This window comes from Macadamia integrifolia, chromosome 7 (genome assembly GCF_013358625.1).
Source record: "Macadamia integrifolia cultivar HAES 741 chromosome 7, SCU_Mint_v3, whole genome shotgun sequence".
In the NCBI taxonomy this organism is placed as follows: Eukaryota; Viridiplantae; Streptophyta; class Magnoliopsida; order Proteales; family Proteaceae; genus Macadamia; species Macadamia integrifolia.
This window is the reverse complement of record NC_056563.1, coordinates 24,575,381-24,596,872: the sequence shown is the minus strand read 5'-3', so window position 1 is coordinate 24,596,872 and position 21,492 is coordinate 24,575,381. Positions and strand designations below refer to the sequence as shown.

The 21,492-nt window shown below is 40.1% G+C and overlaps 1 protein-coding gene across 1 annotated transcript; it reads right to left on the bottom strand.

The window, feature by feature from the left end:
- Nucleotides 1-748: 748 nt before the first annotated feature.
- Nucleotides 749-21,492, bottom strand: LOC122084233 (bet1-like protein At4g14600). Its single transcript, XM_042652319.1, has 4 exons — nt 21,005-21,492; nt 20,793-20,916; nt 3,093-3,149; nt 749-992 (listed from the first exon to the last, which is right to left on the bottom strand). Exons 1-4 carry the CDS (start codon nt 21,052-21,054, stop codon nt 831-833), a joined length of 393 nt encoding a protein of 130 aa, XP_042508253.1. The 5' UTR covers nt 21,055-21,492; the 3' UTR covers nt 749-830.

Below are 21,492 nucleotides of genomic sequence, written 5' to 3'. Positions count from 1 at the left end.
TTCTGCATGTACATGTACGTGTTCACCTGAACGTACATATTTGTCGCTATACTTCCATATTTACCCCCTTTTCACCCTATAAATGGTACGTGGGACAAGTGGTGTCTCCACATGAAAAAGGGTTTCAATAGTCTGGATCAACCTGGATCGGACCATATTAGACAAATCTATCCCTGTTAAAAAGGAAAAAAAAAATCATTTTTATTATAATTTTACCCTTGAACCATATGTGTATTGTGATCAGAAAGGTCAGGATTAGGAATCACTCATGATCCTATCCGAGTTTTAGAACCATGAGTGATATACGAGCTTCAGACCCACTTGAAGTCCCTAGTATATGAGGCTCGACAAACACCATTTGTCAAAGATTATAATTGGCACTATAACACTGAATGTTTGATGGTCTTCGGATGGAAGCTTACCTATCATTTGGATTCGAACAGCCATTACATAGACACCCTGAAATATTTGTTGGGGAACAGTTTGTGTGTTCTGTTCACCCAGGAAAGCAGGTACAAAGGGTGATATAACTCTAAGATATGTTCATCTTCAGCGATTTGCTAAGATTGAACACCATTTGTTTAAGATTAATTTACATGTAAGAAATGTGCATCTTTACGTTACAATATTTTAGTAAGTAGCAGTATATCAGGAATAGGGAACAAACTAAAGAGCAATCCATCCGAAGACAGCATCAAAGCTGCAAAATTTAGAAAGGCTTTACCACGGAACATGTACTAGAACAACATTTTGGCTATGAAATCAATCATTTTACTCAAATCTGTACATTCTCTGTCCTACATAGCCATAGCTGACTAGTCAGCTGGTTCTCATCTTCTGAAAAATTTCGCCAAGAGGTACACTACGAAGAAAAGAAATAGACAAAACAAAACCACATGTAAGACATTGTTTGAGCCCTGCTGGATGATGCTCATGTTCAACCTCCTCACGTTGTTCTTTACCCCTGCTTGAGCTTTTAACAGTGTCATTTGCTGTTTTAAGAACCAGAAGCAGTAAAATGGTGAGAAAGCAGTCCATCATTATCCGACTCACAGAGAAACATACTAATAAACTGACAAAGATAGTTCAACTTGGATTTGTCTTGTTTCTGCCTTCTTTCTGCCTTCCCCCCATTTTCTTGTTCCCTCTTCTTCTTTGCTTTTTTCTTCCCCCCGATGGAGGTAGGAAGGGAGAGAACAAGTGGTTGGGTTGTGTATCTCACTCCTCTATTTTAGGCATCTCATCCTCTCAAATAACAGCTTTCTCAGTCAAAGAGTTGACATTCAAATTATTAAATTCAACTTGTCTTTTTATTCAATTGAAAGCCTCTTTATAGGATTTAAAATTAATTACATAGTTTTTTTTTTTTTTGGATGATTAAATTATGACATCGTTGAGTGCTAAAAAAGGGAACTCCAAACAACTTGGAAATTAACTAGGAAATTAACTACTTTGTCTAACAAGAGACAAATAAAAGGAAAATAACTTACCTAAGACTCAAATTAACAAAACTAATTTGTCAACAAGACAAAAAGGAAACTAAATAATCCTAAACTACTTGCATAATTTGATGGTCGGTGGACTCCTCCTTTTGAAGCTTGTTTCTTCAACAATGAGGGATAGCTAGAGGATCTTCTAGAAGCTTCTTTTGAAGACAAAACTGGAGAACGAAGCTGCTGCTCGATGGACCGTCTTCCTACCCTCATTGATGAGATTGATGAAGCCATAAAAGGGCCAGAACAGCATGCCCCCTGGCCTGGTTTATTGGGTTGAACCAGGGCCAAATGTAGGGCAGAGCTGGACCATGATCTGGTCAGCTCGAGCTCTCCTCTTGGCAGTCCTATCTGCCGCGCAGAACAAAGTATTCTCAGGTAAAGAAAGAAAGAGCAGGAACCAGAAACGAAATAGAAAGGGAAGAGGATAAGAGGGAAAAGATGAGAAGAAGGTCAGGGAAGGAGAGGGAGCTTCACACCACTCACGACAGCCATTGCTTTCAAACCAGAAACTTCATTCATTTCTCAATTCTTCAAAATCCAACTAAATCGTTGGGTACAAGCTGATATTTAAAGACTAAAAGTAAATCTACTTTCCTGTTTTTAAGCCGAAACAAAAGAGGAACCTACTCTAAATTCTAATCTACTAATGGATATAAAGATTGATTCTAACCCAACTTACTTGACCGACACCCTACTCTAAAAACAAAGAAAATAAATAAATAACCAAATTAAAAAATTAACCCCAAGTAATCCCACGCCCAGCTGCATCAATCTTGGCTTGGACTGGAGTTCTATTTAGGATCTTTGAAAATTTTCTGTTCACAAAGTATTTCCATCTTCTTTGTTAGTTCTTTTGTATATTTTGCACAGCTACTGATACAAACAAATGTATATATTGTAAATCCTTATGCTTTTTCCAATTAATGAAATTTTTTTGGTGCTGCTAATCAAATCTAAAAGATGAGAACTAGGTGAATTGTCGACTACGCAAGAACTAAGTGTTCTGTGTTCCCTCATCAACCAAAAAAAAAAAGTTATAAATGTCTCCAGTGAGTAGCACAGGATAGAATGGATTGCTTAAAATTTAAGAATTGCGGAGGCTGAGTTTGCTTATAAACAGAAAATACCATAACATTTTCCAGGTATTTTATACAAAATACAAACATACCGCTCACTTACCAACTGTAACTAAGCAATGGCTAATCCACCATCAGTCATACATTAAACAAATTATGTTAACGAGTCCATGAGGTCCTGGTTAGTCAAGTCAAACTGACTGGTCTTCACTCGGGAAATGGTTTAAAACATCTAATCCATCCTTTTGAAGGTAAATGTGCCACCCCTCATACCTTAACACACTTATGGCAAACTTGGACAAAATTTTGTTCAGGTTGTTTTAGTGATTCAAATAATGATGACAAAACGAATCAGTAGTTGCTTTGAACCAGACTTTTGATATCTTAACAGTAAGTGTCATTGAACTCAACTAGATCAGGTATAAGAAAACATAAAAACAATGGATGTCCTGAACAGCCATCAAAGATAGAACAGCTACTACTACAAAGCAAACAAATATATCTGAAGTTTGAAGCCTACCAACTGAGCAATAAAGTCATTATGATATTTTGCTTCTGATCCGATCTCTTGAGCTACCTGCAGAGCCATAGATAGTTGAATAAGAACTCAGGCAACAGAATGCACAAGGAAACAATAACAATAACAATAACAATAACAATAATAATGAAGTACTGAAAGCATTGAAAAGAATCATAGGACTCAGCAAATAGACAATCTTCATGTGCTTGTGAAACTGGCCTGTCAAGGGAAGAAGTTTCTTGGATACAAGTATATCACAATCTTTTGCAGTCAAGTATTCTGATCAGAAGCATTTGAAAAGTTCATGCCCTCAGAGAATGCATATTTATACCTACTTTTCAACCGGCAACTAATGTATGACCTCCTCATACATAAACATGGAATAATCTACACTGAACTGTAATCTAATATTGCATGTTCAGCTCCTCCAGTTCCTAGTATAAAGCCTTTTCAGTTTTCACTCATTGGGTTTGATTAAGCAGGAGAGGCTGATGAGCATGACCAGACACCCATATGCTTGTTTCTCCGACAGACGATCATCTGTGGGTCCACAGGACCCTCTCAAGTCAAAGGGAAACCTCAATCTTGCGGTGCAGCTGCTCTAGTTGGTTTAGTCTGGTTTTGATTTGTTTTTCCTGCTTTGCAATAGGTATTATTCTATACTGAATCTGGGTCTGGTTCAGTACATTCTTTGGACCAATAGTTGGGACAATTTGTCTATTGCCATCTTTTGCTTGACTTTTTAACTCAATCTCCCCACTGCACCTCCCCCCTTCACTATGCAAGAAACCAAATTTAATAGGAAGCAAATTTACTCAAGAGGATATACAACAAGGAGCAAAGCTTCAAATGATGAAGGCAAAATCCTCAATTGGTCTTGGTTCCCCAAAGTTGGTTCACAGCTGAGCATCTTGGCCATCGAATCAAGTAACTGGTCCAGCCATATTCTGCCTCAAAAGAAGTCTATCGACCAAGTATGTTTGGATCAGATTAAAGTCAATTTTTCAGTCCAAGAATGGCCCAGCATGGAGAGCTTGGCTGAAAGCTTCCTTATGTATGTGAACTTCTGGAAGGCCAACACACTGTTGACATTACTGTTCACATGAACAGTGTCACAGCCAGAAAGCTGCCTTGCGAGAAGATAATTTGGGAGACCTTGGTGGGTCCCATGGACCAGCTTGCATGGAGAATATTTAGGAAAGATTTAATTTGAAATTACAGCTTGTTAATGCAGACCGGGGTCTAGAAAACCCTGTTCGGATCGCTTAATGGCCCACCCAAATAGGAGTACCCAATAATCAAAGGCAGTGGCAGTATTGTAAATATCCAGATTATTAATGAGCTGTTTGGGAGAGGGGACTTAAAAGGAATTAATAGTTACTTGATGAGGGTAAACCAGGAAGTAAAATAAAAGTAGGGGAGATGGGGAATTTAAAACAAATAGGAGGGCATAATAGGAACTCAGAATAAAAGGGAGTAAAGACACTAACTAACGATTCTGTTGGGGTTTGTCTTCAACTTCTAGACAGCCACACCAGAGGCGGTATAACAGAGAAACGAAAGAGAGGAACTCTGTCAATCTCCATCACAGTGAGGTCTGATCTTCCAAATGTAGAGTTGCTAACCTCAAACCTTCCAAAAACAAAAGGGCTCTCGACGAAAGAACCCACCACAAGAAGTATTGAAGGACCTGAACCTGTACCTGGCGGTAAATAGGGTTTCAACTCTATTGCAGGTTTGATTCTCAAAGCAGAGAAAGACTTTGGAGTTGATTCTCTAGGGTCTGAGTTGTTTTCAAGGCAGCAACCTTCGACCTTAATCTCAGAGCCAATCGGTATCAGCCAGGGGTTCAGATGCTTCGTTGGGTGTTTGTTATTACCGCCCAGCAGAGAAGATGAACAGAATCGAGTGCTATGAACAGAAAAAACAGGGGAAGAGTCGCACAAGCACACCAAGCCCACAGGCTTTCTCAAACAACCTCTCAATCGGTTCATTCAATTATTTCCTTCAAAAACTGAAAACTCCATAATCGTTTACAGAAATTTAAAGAAGTCCTCACATAAAATTGGAAAGCAATTGAAAGATGGAAACTAATCTAAAATGGAAACTAACTAATTGCAAAGGAAATCCTATGTATCTGTTTCTAAAGCAAAGAAAATCAAACATACTAATTTGCTTTCCTAAACATCAACTACCAACCCTGGCCAGACCAGAATTTCGGTTTGGGTTGGTTGTGTCGTGGCTTAGGCCTCCATAATGGATCAGTCCTGTCCAGCCAAACCAAGGCATCTGCATCACATGTCAGAGAGACAATTCCAAGAGATGTTGCTGCTTTGCGTGGGATTCCTAGAAGACTTTCAACTTTAGTTTCTATTTTCTTTAGCTAGGAGTTTCCTGATATTTAGTTTCTATTTTTACTGGCTAGGAGTTTCTATTTTCTAGTAATCAAGTGGCTTAGTCATCAAACATCCACGCATGGACTGGTTTTCTATTTTGTCACTCTCGATGCTTATTATTAACACAGGCTGAAGGAGAAATGCCACAATCTGAGTTATGAAAAACACAGTTAATTGCAAACTATGCTGTGATGCAGTGAGGTGAGAGACCTATGAGAGGGTGAGAGGCCCAGGGATGAGAGAGACTCAACCCATTTATCCCTCTTCTTGATGTCAGGCTAGATCACATAGGACCGAACCCCAGGCAGGATCTGAAAATCTGTGAAATAGGGTAAATTCATATACTCACAAGTCACAACCAAGGCTCTGATGAGCCTCAAACTTGGACCGAATTGGCTAAGGACACCCTCAAACAGTCCTCCAAATATGGCTGGAAACCATTCGCTTTCCAGAGCAGGACAAGAATTAGGGTTTCACAAGCTGAATGGGAGAAATCCTGCCGCTCCTTCAGGAGGCCTCGAAAGGCCTTGATATTCTGGTCAAGTGACTATTTTAGGGTCCTTGACAAACCCTCAAAAGGGATTATGGATTGGATCTCTAATTTGGGAGATCTGGCCAAAGTCGATCTAGCCAAAACCCTGATTCTAATCTTTGGATCTGAGTGATCTTGCTGAAACTCAAGTTGCCGAAGGTCTACAAGGCTTCAGTCTGATTGTAATTAACTCTCAAACAACTCACTCACAATGAAGAGAAGGGAAATCATGGGATAGAAAGGGGGGATAGGGGATGGCTATCTCAGCCTGGATTTCCCACCCTCAACTCTCTCAGTTGATGAACAACCTATCTCAAGTCAGTACTCAATAATATGCAGCAAGCATAAAGCATTGTTTAAAATTAAATCTATAACTATCACAATCGATGGGGCCAATTTATAGCTTTGGCCAAGCTACTACAAATATGGAAAGTATTGACTTTGTGCTCCAAACAGAAACAGGAAACTAAACTGAGGAGGAAATAACAAATAAAAAGAAAGTATTGGAATAGTAACTCCTAACTAAGGGAACAAAAGCTTCCTAAATTACAGAGCTTGCCTGCCAAGACTAAAACAAGGAAATAAAAATAGAAACTAACACTTTAGGAAACTAATCCTACCTAAACATAACTACTTGCTAGCTAAGAAAAAAAGTAAATAAAAAATTAATATCTAATATCCTAACAACTATTGGCAGGATCTCTTCCAAGCCAGCTATCAATATTGGACCCCAAGGTACTGTCCACGTGAACAGTACCTGCATGAAGAGTTACGGCAGTTTGGCTGCTCGATTGGCCCATGTTGGAGCTGGCTTGCTGCTGGTTCGAGTGGCCAGAATTGGAACTGGCTGGCCTGGTTCGATTGGGACCAGCATCCCCTTCTTTTACAAGCCCAATCTACATCACTTATTCTTTCCCTTTTCTATGAGTGTTATTTAGTCCCTTCGAGACCTATTTGAAGCCCATATAAGATTCACTCACTGAGGTTGCTTGCTGCTGATCTAAGACACCATAAAAAGAGCCTGCGATACTGCTCTATTGGGTTTTCTCTGCAGCAAGCTGCAACCCAGTTCTTCCAACCTGTTTGTCTATTGAAGCCCATATTTCGAGGACCATTCAGGCCCCTCCTAAAGAGCACTTGAACAAAGTTGTCGGGCCATGAGGCCAGGTCTTTGAGACACAAGAAATCTCTCAAATTCTGCCCTAAATCAAAATTTTCTGCTGTTCTTCAGATAGTTTTATCATCAGGCCCAGTTTCTGAGATCTGACTCCTACTGTGAACAACTGAGTTCGACTGGTAATCCCAACTTGATGCGCTTTGTGATATTGTAGTTCTTCGAAGTTTGAATGATCTAATATCTGAGTTTCTATGACCTAATTGTAGCCTACGGTTGGAGTTTGGACTGATTGTTTGTTGAGGTATTTAATTGGGGTTGTGACCTACTGTTATTGTCTTACTGCAGATTTAAAGAACTACTTATACTTGATTAATTGCTGTTATATATTATGATCCTGCCTGGAGATAGGATCTTTAAGTCCTAGCTTTACATTACCAAGAGGTGACGTGTGGGAAGCCCAACACCGAAAAAGAACTGATGTGATCTTGTGATCTTGGGTTCAATAATGCTGATTATGGGTTGCTATGGGTCCACCCAAGTGATAACCAGATCAAATTTTAAAGATGATGGAAACTCTGTAATTATGTAAAAGTTTAGGGCTATAAAGTGAAGAATACAAAGTAGGGATTTATGAGGAAGCAAAGTTTAAGGGGAGGGTAGTTTTGGAAACTAAAAATAGAGATCGGAATGAATCAAACAAGCCTAGAACTAGAATGGCTTAATGGTAAATAATGTAAGATATGGTACTAAAAGCAATAAGAACTTCTTCCCAACAATATGAATAGTGCCCAGCAATAAACCTTATCAAACAAATGAGCTGTAACTCACTCAACATTCTCAGTCTGGTCTGGGACTTCAAAGGCAGAATCGCTTAGGCCATTTAACAAGGCCCAGGGCAGAAAACTATCTTTTAAGCAAGGTTTAGGTGGTGCGATGGCCAGTTGCAGAGGGGGAAAGAAAAAAACCCAGAAAACAGTGAATGTAGGTCATACTCTGGAATGAAGCTACAGTAGTTGTATACCACTTAAGATTTAAGAGAGAATGCAATCAGAAAGTTAAAAATGTAGTGTTGGAAGAGATGTAACCATGGTTTTAAGTATCTCCGATACCGATACAATACCCTCCGATACGTATCTTAAATTTAGTTGGCCGATACGATACACACCGATACGATACATTGAATTTTTTAAATCATTTCGTATCGATATATATCCTACAATACATACCGATATGCATCAATACACCACTAATACACATCGATACGATACGACATGCCTCGATACGACTCTATGAAAAATATAAAATAGAGGTAAAATGTACGTTTCGGTATGTAACGGTACGTATCGGTGAGTATCGATATGTATCGATCGGTACGTATCAATATATATCAGCATGTATCGGTGAGTATCGATATATATATATATATATCGGTACGTATCGGTGAGTATCGATACGTATCGGCGCTATGGTCATATAATGGCCAATATGGGTATTTTTTCATAAAAAAACGATTTTTTGAAGGGTTTTTTTTCCAAAGTTGCTGTCAGCCATATTTCTCTCTAACTAAAGTGGAAATCAAGGTTGGGAACAAGGATTTTACATTTATGGGACAACTACAGACCTTGAATTCTTTGTATGATACCCTCAATTTAGTGTTTATGCATAATACATGTTATCAATAGCTTTTTTTAACAAATTCTTTATGCAAAAGTGTTTAAAAAAATGTTTCCTATCCATTTATGTGTGTATCTTTAGCGTATATTAGTGTATCTCTGATACGATACGATACCCTCCGATACGTATCTTAATTTTGACCGACCGATACGGCGACCGATACCGATACTTTAATCCTTGGATGTAACAAAGCTAAGCAAGCAGCAACCGGTTAGACAACACAGGAGCTACCTGTAGCAGGAGGGAGACAACAGCAGCAAGAATAAAGAATAAGAGAGGAGGAGAAGATTGGTCACACCTGAGAAGAAGAACTCAGATCGTAACTGACAAAGTAGAGGAGGAGAAACCATATATAAGAAAAAATAATGATGTAGATCCCCATCATGGGATCCATTACCGGAGGAGGAAGAAGCAGCCTTGAAGCTACTGGCCAGCATAGGAAGCTCCTTTGTGCTGCTATTTTAGTTTCCTAATTTAGTAGTATGGTTATGTTTTTAGGAAGTCCTATTAGCTGCTATTTTGTTTCCTAAATTAGAAGTTAGTGGTCGTTTCTAGTTTGCATTAGTTTCTATTTTGAATTAGTTGCTACTTGCATTAGTTTCTATTTTGAATTAGCTTCTATTTTCATTAGTTGCTAATTTGAATTAGTTGTTAATTGCATTAGTTGCTATTTTGATTTAGCTTCTATTTTCCTTGGTTTCTACTTTGTGTCAAGTTTCTAATTTTTGTTGCTGTAGACACAAATTACTATTGAAATAATAAAGTTTTGCTTGCTCCCTCTCTTGAGAAAGGAAGACAACAGCTATGACAGCTGTGGGTGAGATACCTAGGCTGAGATAGCCTTCCCACCCACATTTATCGTGTTGGACATCTTATTTTCTTCTTCTTTTTCTATACTCTATTAATGCTTCTGTGAGGGAGATCTGAGAGTAATTTTGGAGCATCGATTGGAGGTTCTACAGAGTCCAGTTGCAGGACCAACCATCGTTTCTTCTCAGAAGCAAGGGATTTCGAAAGTAGCGACAGGACCTATTCTCTCAACCTCTGTTCAGTATTTTTGGAAACCCTTTAGAGGAGTTAAAGACCATTCTAAGGGGAACAATTGACCAGGTAATTACCCTCTGATACTCAGCCAGATATCAGTTACAAACCCTCCCTCTAATCTGGCTGAAACCAGTTCTACCTGGGTTTCTGTCTGCTACTGTCAATTTGTTTTCTAGATTAGCTCTTGCTGCTATAAGTGCTTATTTTGCGGGCTATTTCTGATTCATTGGATTAGTGTTGATCATCTAAATTTTTGGTTCTTAATTCCCTTGTTCTCTATCCCTAATTCTGATTTCTGTTGAGCTTAATTAGATAGATCAGATTTGGCATTGGTTTGAGCTTAACATATTGGAAGTTTGTTTACCTAGTGTGACCTACTTTTACATGAAGTGGTATCAGAGCTATGGCTGGAGAAGGCTATAACCAATACTCACTGGAGGACATGATGAAATCCCACCAACAGTTGACCTCAAGGATGGACAAGATGGACCTAAAATTTGAAAAGTTAAAGGAGACCATTGCTGCCCAATCTAATGCTCAACCCACGGTGAATGAAAACAATAATCCACCAAGAAGGTTTACAGTCCCTGTTCGAAGGAACGTACCAGCCCGTACGTATGGTGGAGGTGAAGGGTTGATGAATATAATGGACCCCATTTTCCCCATGATGCAACTTAAAAGGAGAAGTTGGACTTGAAGGAATATAATGGAAAACATGACCCTATCTATTTCCATGATTGGCTGAATGCATTAGATGACTATTTTCGGTGGTTCCGTATGTCTAAGGAAAGGAAGGTCCAACTGGCTATCACCAAGCTTACAGGTGGTGCTAAGGATTGGTGAAAAGCTAAAGAGGATAGACTGATATGGAGATGGAGAGAGCCTCGCAATTGGGAGGAATTTAAATTAATACTCAGTGATAGATACCTTCCCCCAACATACCAACGCCGTCTCTATGACATGCTCAACACTATTCGACAAGGTACCAGGACTGTCGAGGAATACATTGATAAGTTTAATGATTTACTCTCACGTACATGTGTTTATCGCGAGGATGAGGAACTGCTTATGTCTCGATTCAAGTTTGGACTACGACATGACATCCGTGATAAAATTGGAGTAATAGAACTTTCCACTTTGAATCAATGTATTGAAAAGTCCTTAAGAGGCAAAAGATTTGATCAAATCAGCCCCAAGAAGGTATAATCAGCCCATTGAAGTTAAGAAGCCATATGCACGAAATAAACCTAGTGGATTCCCTACCCGAGCTCCACAAGTCACACAGAATATGGGTAAGAGTCCAATGGTTGGGGGAGAGACAGCAACAATGAAGTGCTTCCATTGTGGTGGTACCGGACACTGCCAAATTATATCCTAAACATGGAAGAGCCAATTCCATCATCACCGCAATTGAATCCAACCCGGACATGCAAATCCATGAACCCCAAGATGATGATTGGGTTGTGAATGTCGCCGTTGAAGGAATGGAAGATGAGTACGAGGTTGAATATGCACAAGAAAATGATGACCGATATACTACTATTAATGTGGTTGCAAAAATTCTGATGGCTGAATCAAAGGGAGAAGATTGGAGGAGACATAACATATTCTATACGTTAATGACTAGTGGACTTCACAAGGCTCAAGTGATTGTGGACAGCGGGAGTTGTGTAAATGTGGTGTCTCAAGCTTTTGTGATTGAGAGACAGCTCAAGACCGAACCCCATCCACAACCCTCCAAGGTGTCACGTCTAGACAATAATACCATGGCTGTAAATCAGCGATGTTCTGTGCCATTGAAGATCTCAGGATATGAAGAGAATGTGTGGTGTGATGTAATTCCTATGGTGTTAACTGATGTGTTGCTTGGAAGACTGTGCTATAGGACAATAATGTCTTGGTTGGTGGTGCCAAGAACCGGTGTTTCTTCGATCACAAAGGCAAGCCTCTTACTTTGAACCCACTCAACATACCTCAAGTGAAAGCTAAGTTGAGGGCTACCCAAGTACGAAGGCAACATGTTTTGAAGAATATTGAGAAGGCCCCTTCCAAAGAAGCAACCATATAAGGCAAGCACAAGTAAGAAACACATGGTGGACAAGAAATTGTACGTGCTGGCCCATAGAGAATTCTTGGTTACATGTGAAGAAAACGGACTGATTCTAGCCCTTGTTACAAAGGAAGTTGAACTGGTGAAAGAGGTGACACATTCTCCACCCATTAGAGATTTGTTGGCTGATTTTTCAAATTTGGTACCCCATGAGCTGCCGGATGAGCTACCACCTATGAGGGACATACAACATGCTATTGATCTAGTGCCTGGATCAATATTACCAAATCTGCCCACTTATCGTCTCAGTCCTACCGAGCATGCCGAGCTCAAGAGACAAGTGGATGACCTTTTGCGAAAAGGATTTCTAGTAGAAAGCATGAGTCCGTGTGCTGTACCAGCCCTATTGACACTTAAGGACGGATCATGGCGTATGTGTATTAATAGCCGTGCCATCAACAAGATCATGGTAAAGTATAGATTTCCCATTCCCCGTTTAGATGATATGTTGGATATGCTAACGGGAGCCACTATCTTTTCGAAGATTGATCTACGAAGTGGATATGATCAAATTAGGATTCATCCAGGGGATGAATGGAAGACAGCTTTCAAGACAAACGAAGGATTGTACGAATGGAAGGTTATGCCCTTTGGCCTTACTAATGCACCTAGTACCTTTATGAGAGTGATGACTCATGTGTTACACCCCCTTATTGGCAAGTTCCTTGTGGTATACTTTGATGACATATTAATTTACAGCAAAGCCCAAGATGAGCATCTTAAACATTTGAGGCGTGCGATGAGGGTGCTACGGGAAGAGAAGCTCTACAACAATTTGAAGAAGTGTTCATTTATGTTGTCTAAAGTTATCTTCCTTGGGTTTATTGTGTCCTCTCAAGGTATAGAAGCTGATCCCAAGAAGGTTAAGCGCATGGTAGATTGGCCTATTCCTAAGACTTTGACAGAGGTTTGCAGTTTCCACGGCCTTGTCTCATTCTATAAACGGCTCATGCGGAATTTTAGCGATATTATGACACCTATCAAGGAGTGCATGAAAGGAGGGAAAGCGCCATTCCAATGGACCCCGGCTGCCACTAAAGCATTCAACGTGATCAGACAAAAGATGACAGAAGCCCCGGTGCTTAGGCTACCTAATTTTGATCTCATGTTGTGGCTACCGATACATCCCATGTGGGGATAGGAGGAGTGCTTATGCAAGCTAGTCATCTGATTGCCTCCTACAGTGAAAGGTTGAATGATGCAAAAAGAAGGTATTCTACATATGATTTGGAACTCTATGTCGTCATTCAAATTCTCAAGCATTGGAGATACTATTTGGTCAGCAAGGAGTTCATAATGTATTCGGATCACAAGGCACTCAAGTACTTGCATTCCCAAAAGACCATTAGCAATCGACATGCTAAATGGATCTCTTATTTGCAAAAGTATGTATTTGCTCTCAAATACAAAGCTGGAAAAGAAAATCAAGTGGCTGATGCGCTTAGTCGGAAGGTGCTAATGATGAATACATTTACCGTACAAAGCACAAGAATGGAACACATCAAAGATGAGTATGTTAATGATGTTGATTTTGCTGAAGAGTTCAGAAAATTACAAGGAGGACGGGAGGACGGGATGACAAGTATTCCATTCATGATGGATATTTATTTAAGGGCACATGTCTTTGTATTCCGAATACCTCTTTAAGGCACCACTTGGTTCGAGAGCTACATGGAGGAGGAATAGGTGGACACTTTGGCAAGGACAAGCCATATTCTATGATGGTGGATTTATACTATTGGCCTCATTTGCAAAGGGATGTTCAGCATGTCATCTAATGATACCGCACTTCTCAACTTGCTAAAGGAGAGAAGAAGAATGTGGGTTTGTACACGCCACTACCCATTCCACATGCACCTTGGCTAGACATAAGCATGGACTTTGTCCTAGGCTTACCCCCTACACAGGGAAGGTATGACTCTATATTAGTTGTTGTGGATTGTTTTTCCAAGATGGCACATTTTATACCCTGTAAGAAGACTCTTGATGCAAGTCACCTAGCCAAGCTCTTTTTTAAAGAGATAGTGCATATACATGTTTTGTCACAGTCAATCATTTCTGATAGGGATGTAAAATTCATGAGTTATTTTTGGAAGACCCTTTGGCAGAAACTAACACCAAGTTAAAAGTTTTCTACGGCATTCCATCCTCAAACAAACGGTTAGACGGAGGTGGTGAATAGAAGCCTTAGCAATTTCCTCCGTTGTCTAGTTCGTGACTATGAGAAGACATGGCCTTCTATTCTTGACATAACTGAATTTGCATACAACAGTTCCATCAACCGTACCACCGATTGTACACCATTTGAGATTGTACTTGGTCTTTAACCACAACGGCCGATTGACATGGTAACATTGCCACCTCATGCCCGTGTTAGTGTTGAAGCAGATGAGTTTCTGAGGCATATCATAGAGATACATGCTGACGTTCGCCGTCACATAGCCGTTAGTAATGATGGGTATCAGGCAAATGCTAACCAGCATCACCATTATGTGGAATTTCATCCAGGTGACATGGTTATGGTTCGAATTCCACCGGAGCGATTCCCTCCCAGTACTGTACACAAGCTCCATCCTCGGAATACGGGTCCCTACAAGGTCTTGAAGCACACTGGTCCTAATGCCTACATGTTGGAGTTTCCTCCTACCATGAAGATCAACAATGTCTTCAACGCTGGCGATCTTACACTTTATGTGGGCCATCATTCTGATGACGGAGATACGGAGCATACTTTGAGACTTCCCCAATTTGTGACCCCTAAGAATGATGTTATTGAAGTTCTTAACAACAAGTTCACTACTGTTCATGATGGCAAGGGTTACTACTCATTTCTAGTCAAGTGGAAGGACGTCCTCGACAAGATAGCACTTAGATCCATGCCGATATTTTTAGCGTCTTGATACGGATCTCTAAGAGCGCTATATGTCCATCCATTCTTCGGAGATGAATGATTTTAAGAAAGGGGGAATTGATGTAGATCCCCATCATGGGATCCATTGTCGAAGGAGGAAGAAGCAGCCTTAAAGCAACCGGTCAGCATAGGAAGCTCCCTTGTGCTGCTATTTTAGTTTCCTAATTTAGTAGTATGGTTATGGTTTTAGGAAGTCCTATTAGCTGCTATTTTGTTTCCTAAGAAGTTAGTGGTAGTTTCTATTTTGCAGTAGTTTCTATTTTGAATTAGTTGCTAATTGCATTAGTTTCTATTTTGAATTAGCTTCTATTTTCCTTGATTTCTACTTTGTGTCAAGTTTCTAATTTTTGTAATTCAGACCTCTATATAAAGAGGGTTGCTGTAGACACAAATTACTATTGAAATAATGAAGTTTTGCTGCAATTTTGCTTGATCCCTTTCTTGAGAAAGGAAGACAACAACTAGGACAACTGCGGGTGAGATACCCAAGCTGAGATAGCCTTCCCAACCACATCTATCGTGTTGGACATCTTCTTTTCTTCTTCTTTTTCTATTGTCTATTATTGCTTGTGTGAGGGAGATCTGAGAGTAATTTTAGAGCATTGATTGGATGTTCTACAGAGTCCAGTTGCAGGACCAGCCATCATTTCTTCTCAGAAGCAAGGGATTTCAAAAGTAGCAACAGGACCTGTTCTCTCAACCTCTGTTCAGTATTTCTGGAAACCCTTTGGAGGAGTTAAAGACCATTCTAAGGGGAACAATCGACCAGGCATTTACCCTCTGATACTCAGCCAAATATCAGTTACAAACGCTCCCTCTAATCTGGCCGAAACCAGTTCTGTCTGGGTTTCTGTCTGTTGTTGTCAGTTTGTTTTCTGGATTAGCTCTTGCTGCTGTAAGTGCTTATTTTGGGGGCTATTTCTGATTCATTGGAATAGTGTTGATCATCTAAACTTCTGGTTCTTAATTCCCTTGTTCTCTATCCCTAATTCTGATTTCTGTTGAGGTTAATTAGAGAGATCAGATTTGGCATTGGTTTGAGCTTAACATATTGGAAGTTTGTTTACCTAGTATAACCAACTTCTACATTAAAGAAAAAGGAAAACTCCTAACTGAAACAAACTCTAAATCAAACTCTCAACTCTACAACCAATCGACTACTAACGGAAAGGGAAAAATAAATATTAATTACAAAAATAACCCAAACAAATAAATAAATTCCTATCCGACCCTATGTTTATTTGCATAAGCTCTCTTGCTCTTAAAGAACTTGACTCTGTCAAGTTAGGTGGTGAACCCAAGATACCTCGTATTAAACTCAACATTGAAGTGGTATATATTGGGGAAGACGGTCGAAAAATTCTTAGTGGGAAGGAGAGAGTGACTCAAAGCAAGAGGAGCCCTCTATTGTTATCAAGGCATATCCATCCGTCAACGAGTGATACAACATCAGAAATATTCGCCCTCCTAGTTTCACCTTGATGGTGTTCCGTGGAACCATCATTGAGAATACCAGCCTTTCGTTGCTAAGGTCATCCTGATAGAACATCACAATGTGGTAGGGGGCTGACTAGCAAGGCACCCCGTAGTGAAGTGGCCCAATATGTAGGTCGACTCACATTATTCCACTAGCGTCTTCTTTAGCATTAGGGCTAAAACCTTGCACATAGATTTTCTTGAGAAGTTTCTTTTATGAAAGATTAACTGTCCGAACTAGGTATGCAGAGATGAGGTTGGGTTCCACTCCCGTGTCAACAACCGTTTGGACTGCTATTGCATCCTCACCATGTATTAGAATACCCTACTATAAAAAAGGGGAGCCTTCTCTACTAGCCCACTGGAGAAGGAAGTAAGGCCGACTGAATTGGCTTTAACATCATTATCATAATCATAATCATATTCAATGTCATCACTTGGATCAAGAAGATAAGGATAATCATCATACACATCATTATTGCTACCTTTATTTGTTGACTATGTCTCAGCTACATTCACAAGGCAAGTATTGTGGGGGCACCTGCAACCAAAGTGACCTTTATAGCCACAATTGTGACATACAATGTTTTCAAACATTCGCTGCCCTTGGAGATCTCAAGCTTCTTTTCATCAACCATACTAGGCCCAATCTTCCTTTCCTCAAACTTGGGTGTAGACCTGTAGTCTGAAGAAGTCTTGATCATCTCCTTCAGATGACTACTTCTCTTTAGCAGTCTTGACATATGCAACTACCACATCAAATAATCTGCAATACTTGTTAGCAAGCTCTAACCAGATCTCTATGTTCAGTCCATTGATGACGTCTCTTTAGAGTTTGCATCTGGAGAACAAATTGTGGAACTCTATGGAAGTCGACCATCTTACGGAAGAGCATTTTCTCAAAATCAAGAACAAATTTTTTGTTCAATATCTACTTTAGAGCCTCCCAAATTGTGATGGGTCCAACTCGCTCGAGTGGGTGAGATGCCAAAACCTGAGTCATATGCCCAACCCAATCCCTTTTTCTTCCCCCTTCCTCAACCTTACATCGATTCCTTTTGTCTTTGTTTTCTGCTATCAATGTTGAGTTTTGAGAGTGATTACAAGCCTGTTGAAGCCCTGAAGCCCACTCACAATATCAGATTGAAGTTCAGCAAAAGGAACCAAAATTGATTTCAGCAAGTAGTCGGGGTTTTGGCATAGATCGATTTCCTCGAGAAATCCCAAACTAACAGTCAACTTTTGGAACCCTTTTAGGGGTCTATTGGGGACACAAAGGAGGTCACTCGACTAAGAGGGTTTGGCCTTTGGAGGCCTTGAGCAGCTTCAGTAACTTTCTCCTAAACATTTCCTAATTTGGGACCTACTTCAGATCTCCCAGAACCTGAGATCTGATCACAAGACCCTTTGGAGGGCTTGGTCAGCACATCTAAGGGGCCGCTCGACCAGTATATCAGGCTCCCTTGAGTCTTGGTTTGTGAGTAACAGATCTCTTCCTTCAGCCCTGTTTTCCAGTTTTGGTTAGGTGTAACTGTTGATCAGATTTGAACATAATTTTATGAGTTTGGGTTGGAGTGCTCAATCAACTAGGGTTGTTTACCTAGTATAAAGCAACCTTACATCACCACACCATTAACAATCTGGAATTTTCAATTAGAGAACCAGAAAAGCGGGTGGTCAAAGATTTAATACACTGCAATGAAGACTAAAGTATGTGTACACAAAGGGAAAGCATCAGAAATATATATGGATCCTCCCCATAAGTTGAGGAATCAGAATCGGAAATGGATTGTTGGAACTGGCTGAACCTGATACCGATTATTTCCCAATTCTGCAGTGGTGCAGAGGATCAGTTAGGAAATTGGGTAGGACTGGGAATTGGCCAATCCAACCCAATTCCGTCAAATGCATGCTTGCCATGTGGCCATTTCTCAGGTATTAAAAATACCAATGGAAACTTCCGAAAGAGCAAAGATTTTGAGAGAGACTAGGAGATGGAGGGGCAAGGGGAGTAGGACACAGCGGGAGGGGAAGGGAAAGCCAGGAAATGTTCATAGGACCTCGAAATCAATACACCGCCCTGCATCCTCTTCAACTCAGATGACTAACGATCCTCGAAATTAAAATCTTGCCCTCGCACAAAGTTCCAAGTTTTGAAGAAGAGAAGGAGAGCCCAACACGAACACACTTTGGCCTGACCTGGTCATGGTGGCCAGATCATCAGCCAGCTTCTCTCCAGATGAAAAGAAAGCAGGAATCCCAAATGGGTCTTGCATTTTCCCAAATACTTGTTAAGAATTAATAAATCAAAGTGGTATCTCCAACAACAGAGAGAAATGGTGGGTTGAATCACCAAAGGTAGAACCTCTAAGATCACGAATGGCACTTCTATTGTGACGGAGCATGGTTCGAAATCTCGCCGAAATAAATTGCGGTGTTTTTTGTTTTTGGCCGAAACGAAATAAGGCCCAAAATAACATTTGTACAAAATTTGGGTCGAAATTTCGGTATTGTTTCAGTATCTCACCTGTCTCGGTACATTCCATGTGTTATAAATACCATATCTCAGCCGAAATTTCTATATTTCAGTCAAAATTTCAACTGTCTCGCCTGTCTCGGTGGTTTCGGTTTCATTTGCATATTTTGAAGGAAAAACACTTCAAGTCTCCAACAAGCCTCTAATTAACCACATCATCACACATTTTGACTTCCATTGGATTCCTACAAGATCTACACATTCAAAACTTAGGAAATGTAAAGTTTTCTTCAAAACCAGGTAAAATTTTCAAAACAGTTCGACGGTTGCTGCCAAACAAAGGTGCAACTCTAAAACAATGTCATATCCTAATATTTTTTGCATTTTTATGTTCTAAGCATGTTATTAATCTTAAAATAAGTTACCCACCAAGTTTCAGGTCAAAATATGGCCATTTGACCACCGAAACAAACAAAAAAATACACCATTTCGGCCAAAATTTTGCCAAAACGAAACGAAACTTCAGCTTCTGAACCCACTAAAACACTGAAATGAAACGAGATTTTGAACCTTGCGACGGAGCTTCAAATCTGGTTGTTCCAACAGCGAGATCTACCCATGCGGTTTTCTTTCTTGGACATTTTTACTTCAAAATGGGAATTTCAAGCTCTCTTAACATTTTCTGCATCCCTATCTTCCACTTTGGGCTTTGACTCTTTTTAGTCTTGAAATATTTTTTTAATTTATCTATTCGTGGTTAAGGTGGTGGTGGTTAAAAATTTTGGAACTTGGGAGTTCTTTTCTCTAGTGGAGGAGGAGCTAGGGATTTGTCTTTTTCTCCTCTCCGTTCTCGTATTTTTTCCCTGTCTATAGAAAGTTTTAGGAGTTGAAATCTCCAAGAGAGAGGAAGAGTTTGTGTCCGTACAAAAGCAGGTAGAGCCTTACCAGTGTCCATACAGACTCTACTTGCAGCGTAGAGGGCAGAGGGTTGGAGGCATGACTGAGGGCGGAGGTGGGGTGGTGTCGAAGGTGGAGAGGATGGCAGAGAGTTGCAGGGAGCAGGAAGTTCTGCTTGAGAGAGAGAATAATTGATTTTTTTTTCTTTTATTTATTATGCTGAATCCAGGTCAAATCCCAAAAAATGTATCTGTTGACCGATTCGAATCAGAATTTGCCATCCCCAAATACGATTACTTGAACCCTGATCCTCCTGACTCTTCCTGTTGCTCTGTGCGGGAGTTGCTACCTCAAAAGCCAGTAATTTGAACAATTTCTTCAGCTACACTAATGCTTGCGTTTTGAACAGGTCAAATCCCAAAAAATGTATCTGTGGACCGATTTGAATCAGAATTTTCCATCCCCAAATACGATTACTGGAACCTTGATCCTCCCTGACTCTTCCTGTTGCACTGTGTGGGAGTTGCTACCTCAAAAGCCAGTAATTTGACCCAATTTCTTCAGTTACACTAATGCTTGTGTTTTGAACCAAACTTCCACCCCAACCAACACCCCAGGAAAAAAAGTTCTTCGCTTGGTGATAATGTCTTGAAATTTTTTTTTTTTTTTTTTTTTTGGGATGGGGGGGGGGTTGGGGTTGGGGTTGGGGTTGGGGGGGATAGGTAGGGAGGGGAAGTAAATAACAGACAGGAGGCTTAACTCGAGAACTCTTGGTGTTGTTGCAGTGTCTTAACAGTTAAATCCTACCTTTCCAGCACGATTCCTCTGACAGTAAAAAGAATAAATCAACTCATTGAACAATAGAGCGAAGTGCACTCTAATCATGCAATAAACGATATTCCATTAATGGATTGGTATTAGGCGGAATTAGGCAGTACTCCCCATAAACACGAAAAATCACAACAGCCGAAAATGAAGGAAATTTCCAATCTAGAGATTGCATAATTTTTTTAATTTCCTAAATCTAAACAACAAGATTTCAAAAAATGGGATGAAAAAGAACTTACATTTTTCAATTGTTTAACCTTTCTATGGAGACCAACGATCTCTTGGTCCAAATCCGCGTGCACAGGATCGATCTGCACTTGCACTTCATTTGAATTAGACACGGGTCTCGTGCTAAGACCTTCTCTGCAACAATTAAAATAAAATTATCTAAGAGAGATCAGAAGAAAAAAAATGCGCCAGATTCCTATCTCCGAACGATTGGAGTACCTACCTCGATCTGTAAGGAGCGCCAAACAGCGCACCTCCCTGCGTACTCGCCATTAGATAAAAAAAAAAGGGATAAAGGTTCAATAACAGATTAAGAAGAAAGCCCTAGACAGAGGAACGAGATTGAATCACAAAAGCTAAACTCGTCGTGGGGTTCAGAACGGTTCCAGAAAAACCACGCCTTCAAGAAATCCCCGTGATTGCGCCACCGCGTTAACAAAGTCGATTGGGAAAAGACTAATGAAAGAGAGGGAGAGAACATGGGATGGCGTGAATTCGATTTTAAAAACTTAAAAAATTCGACTCATGTAACATTTGTAGCTTCTGGAACCTACATCGAACCACAATATTGTATGTGGGACAAACCCCTCAGTTTTAAAACGCGTAGTAATTAAAGAGGGGTGCTAAAAATATCAATAATCTAGTCTCTTTCCCTCGATGTTCAGCGTGTAGGATTAGACAAAGGATCTCAATACATTGACACGGATCTGA

Coding starts and splice junctions, on each gene's coding strand:
- LOC122084233 (XM_042652319.1), bottom strand. CDS start 21,054: ATGGCGAGTACGCAGGGAGGTGCGCTGTTTGGCGCTCCTTACAGATCG. Junction 3,150..20,792: donor AGGTTAAACAATTGAAAAAT/GTAAGTTCTTTT, acceptor ATGGCTCTGCAG/GTAGCTCAAGAGATCGGATC. Junction 993..3,092: donor ATGACTTTATTGCTCAGTTG/GTAGGCTTCAAA, acceptor TTCTTAAAACAG/CAAATGACACTGTTAAAAGC.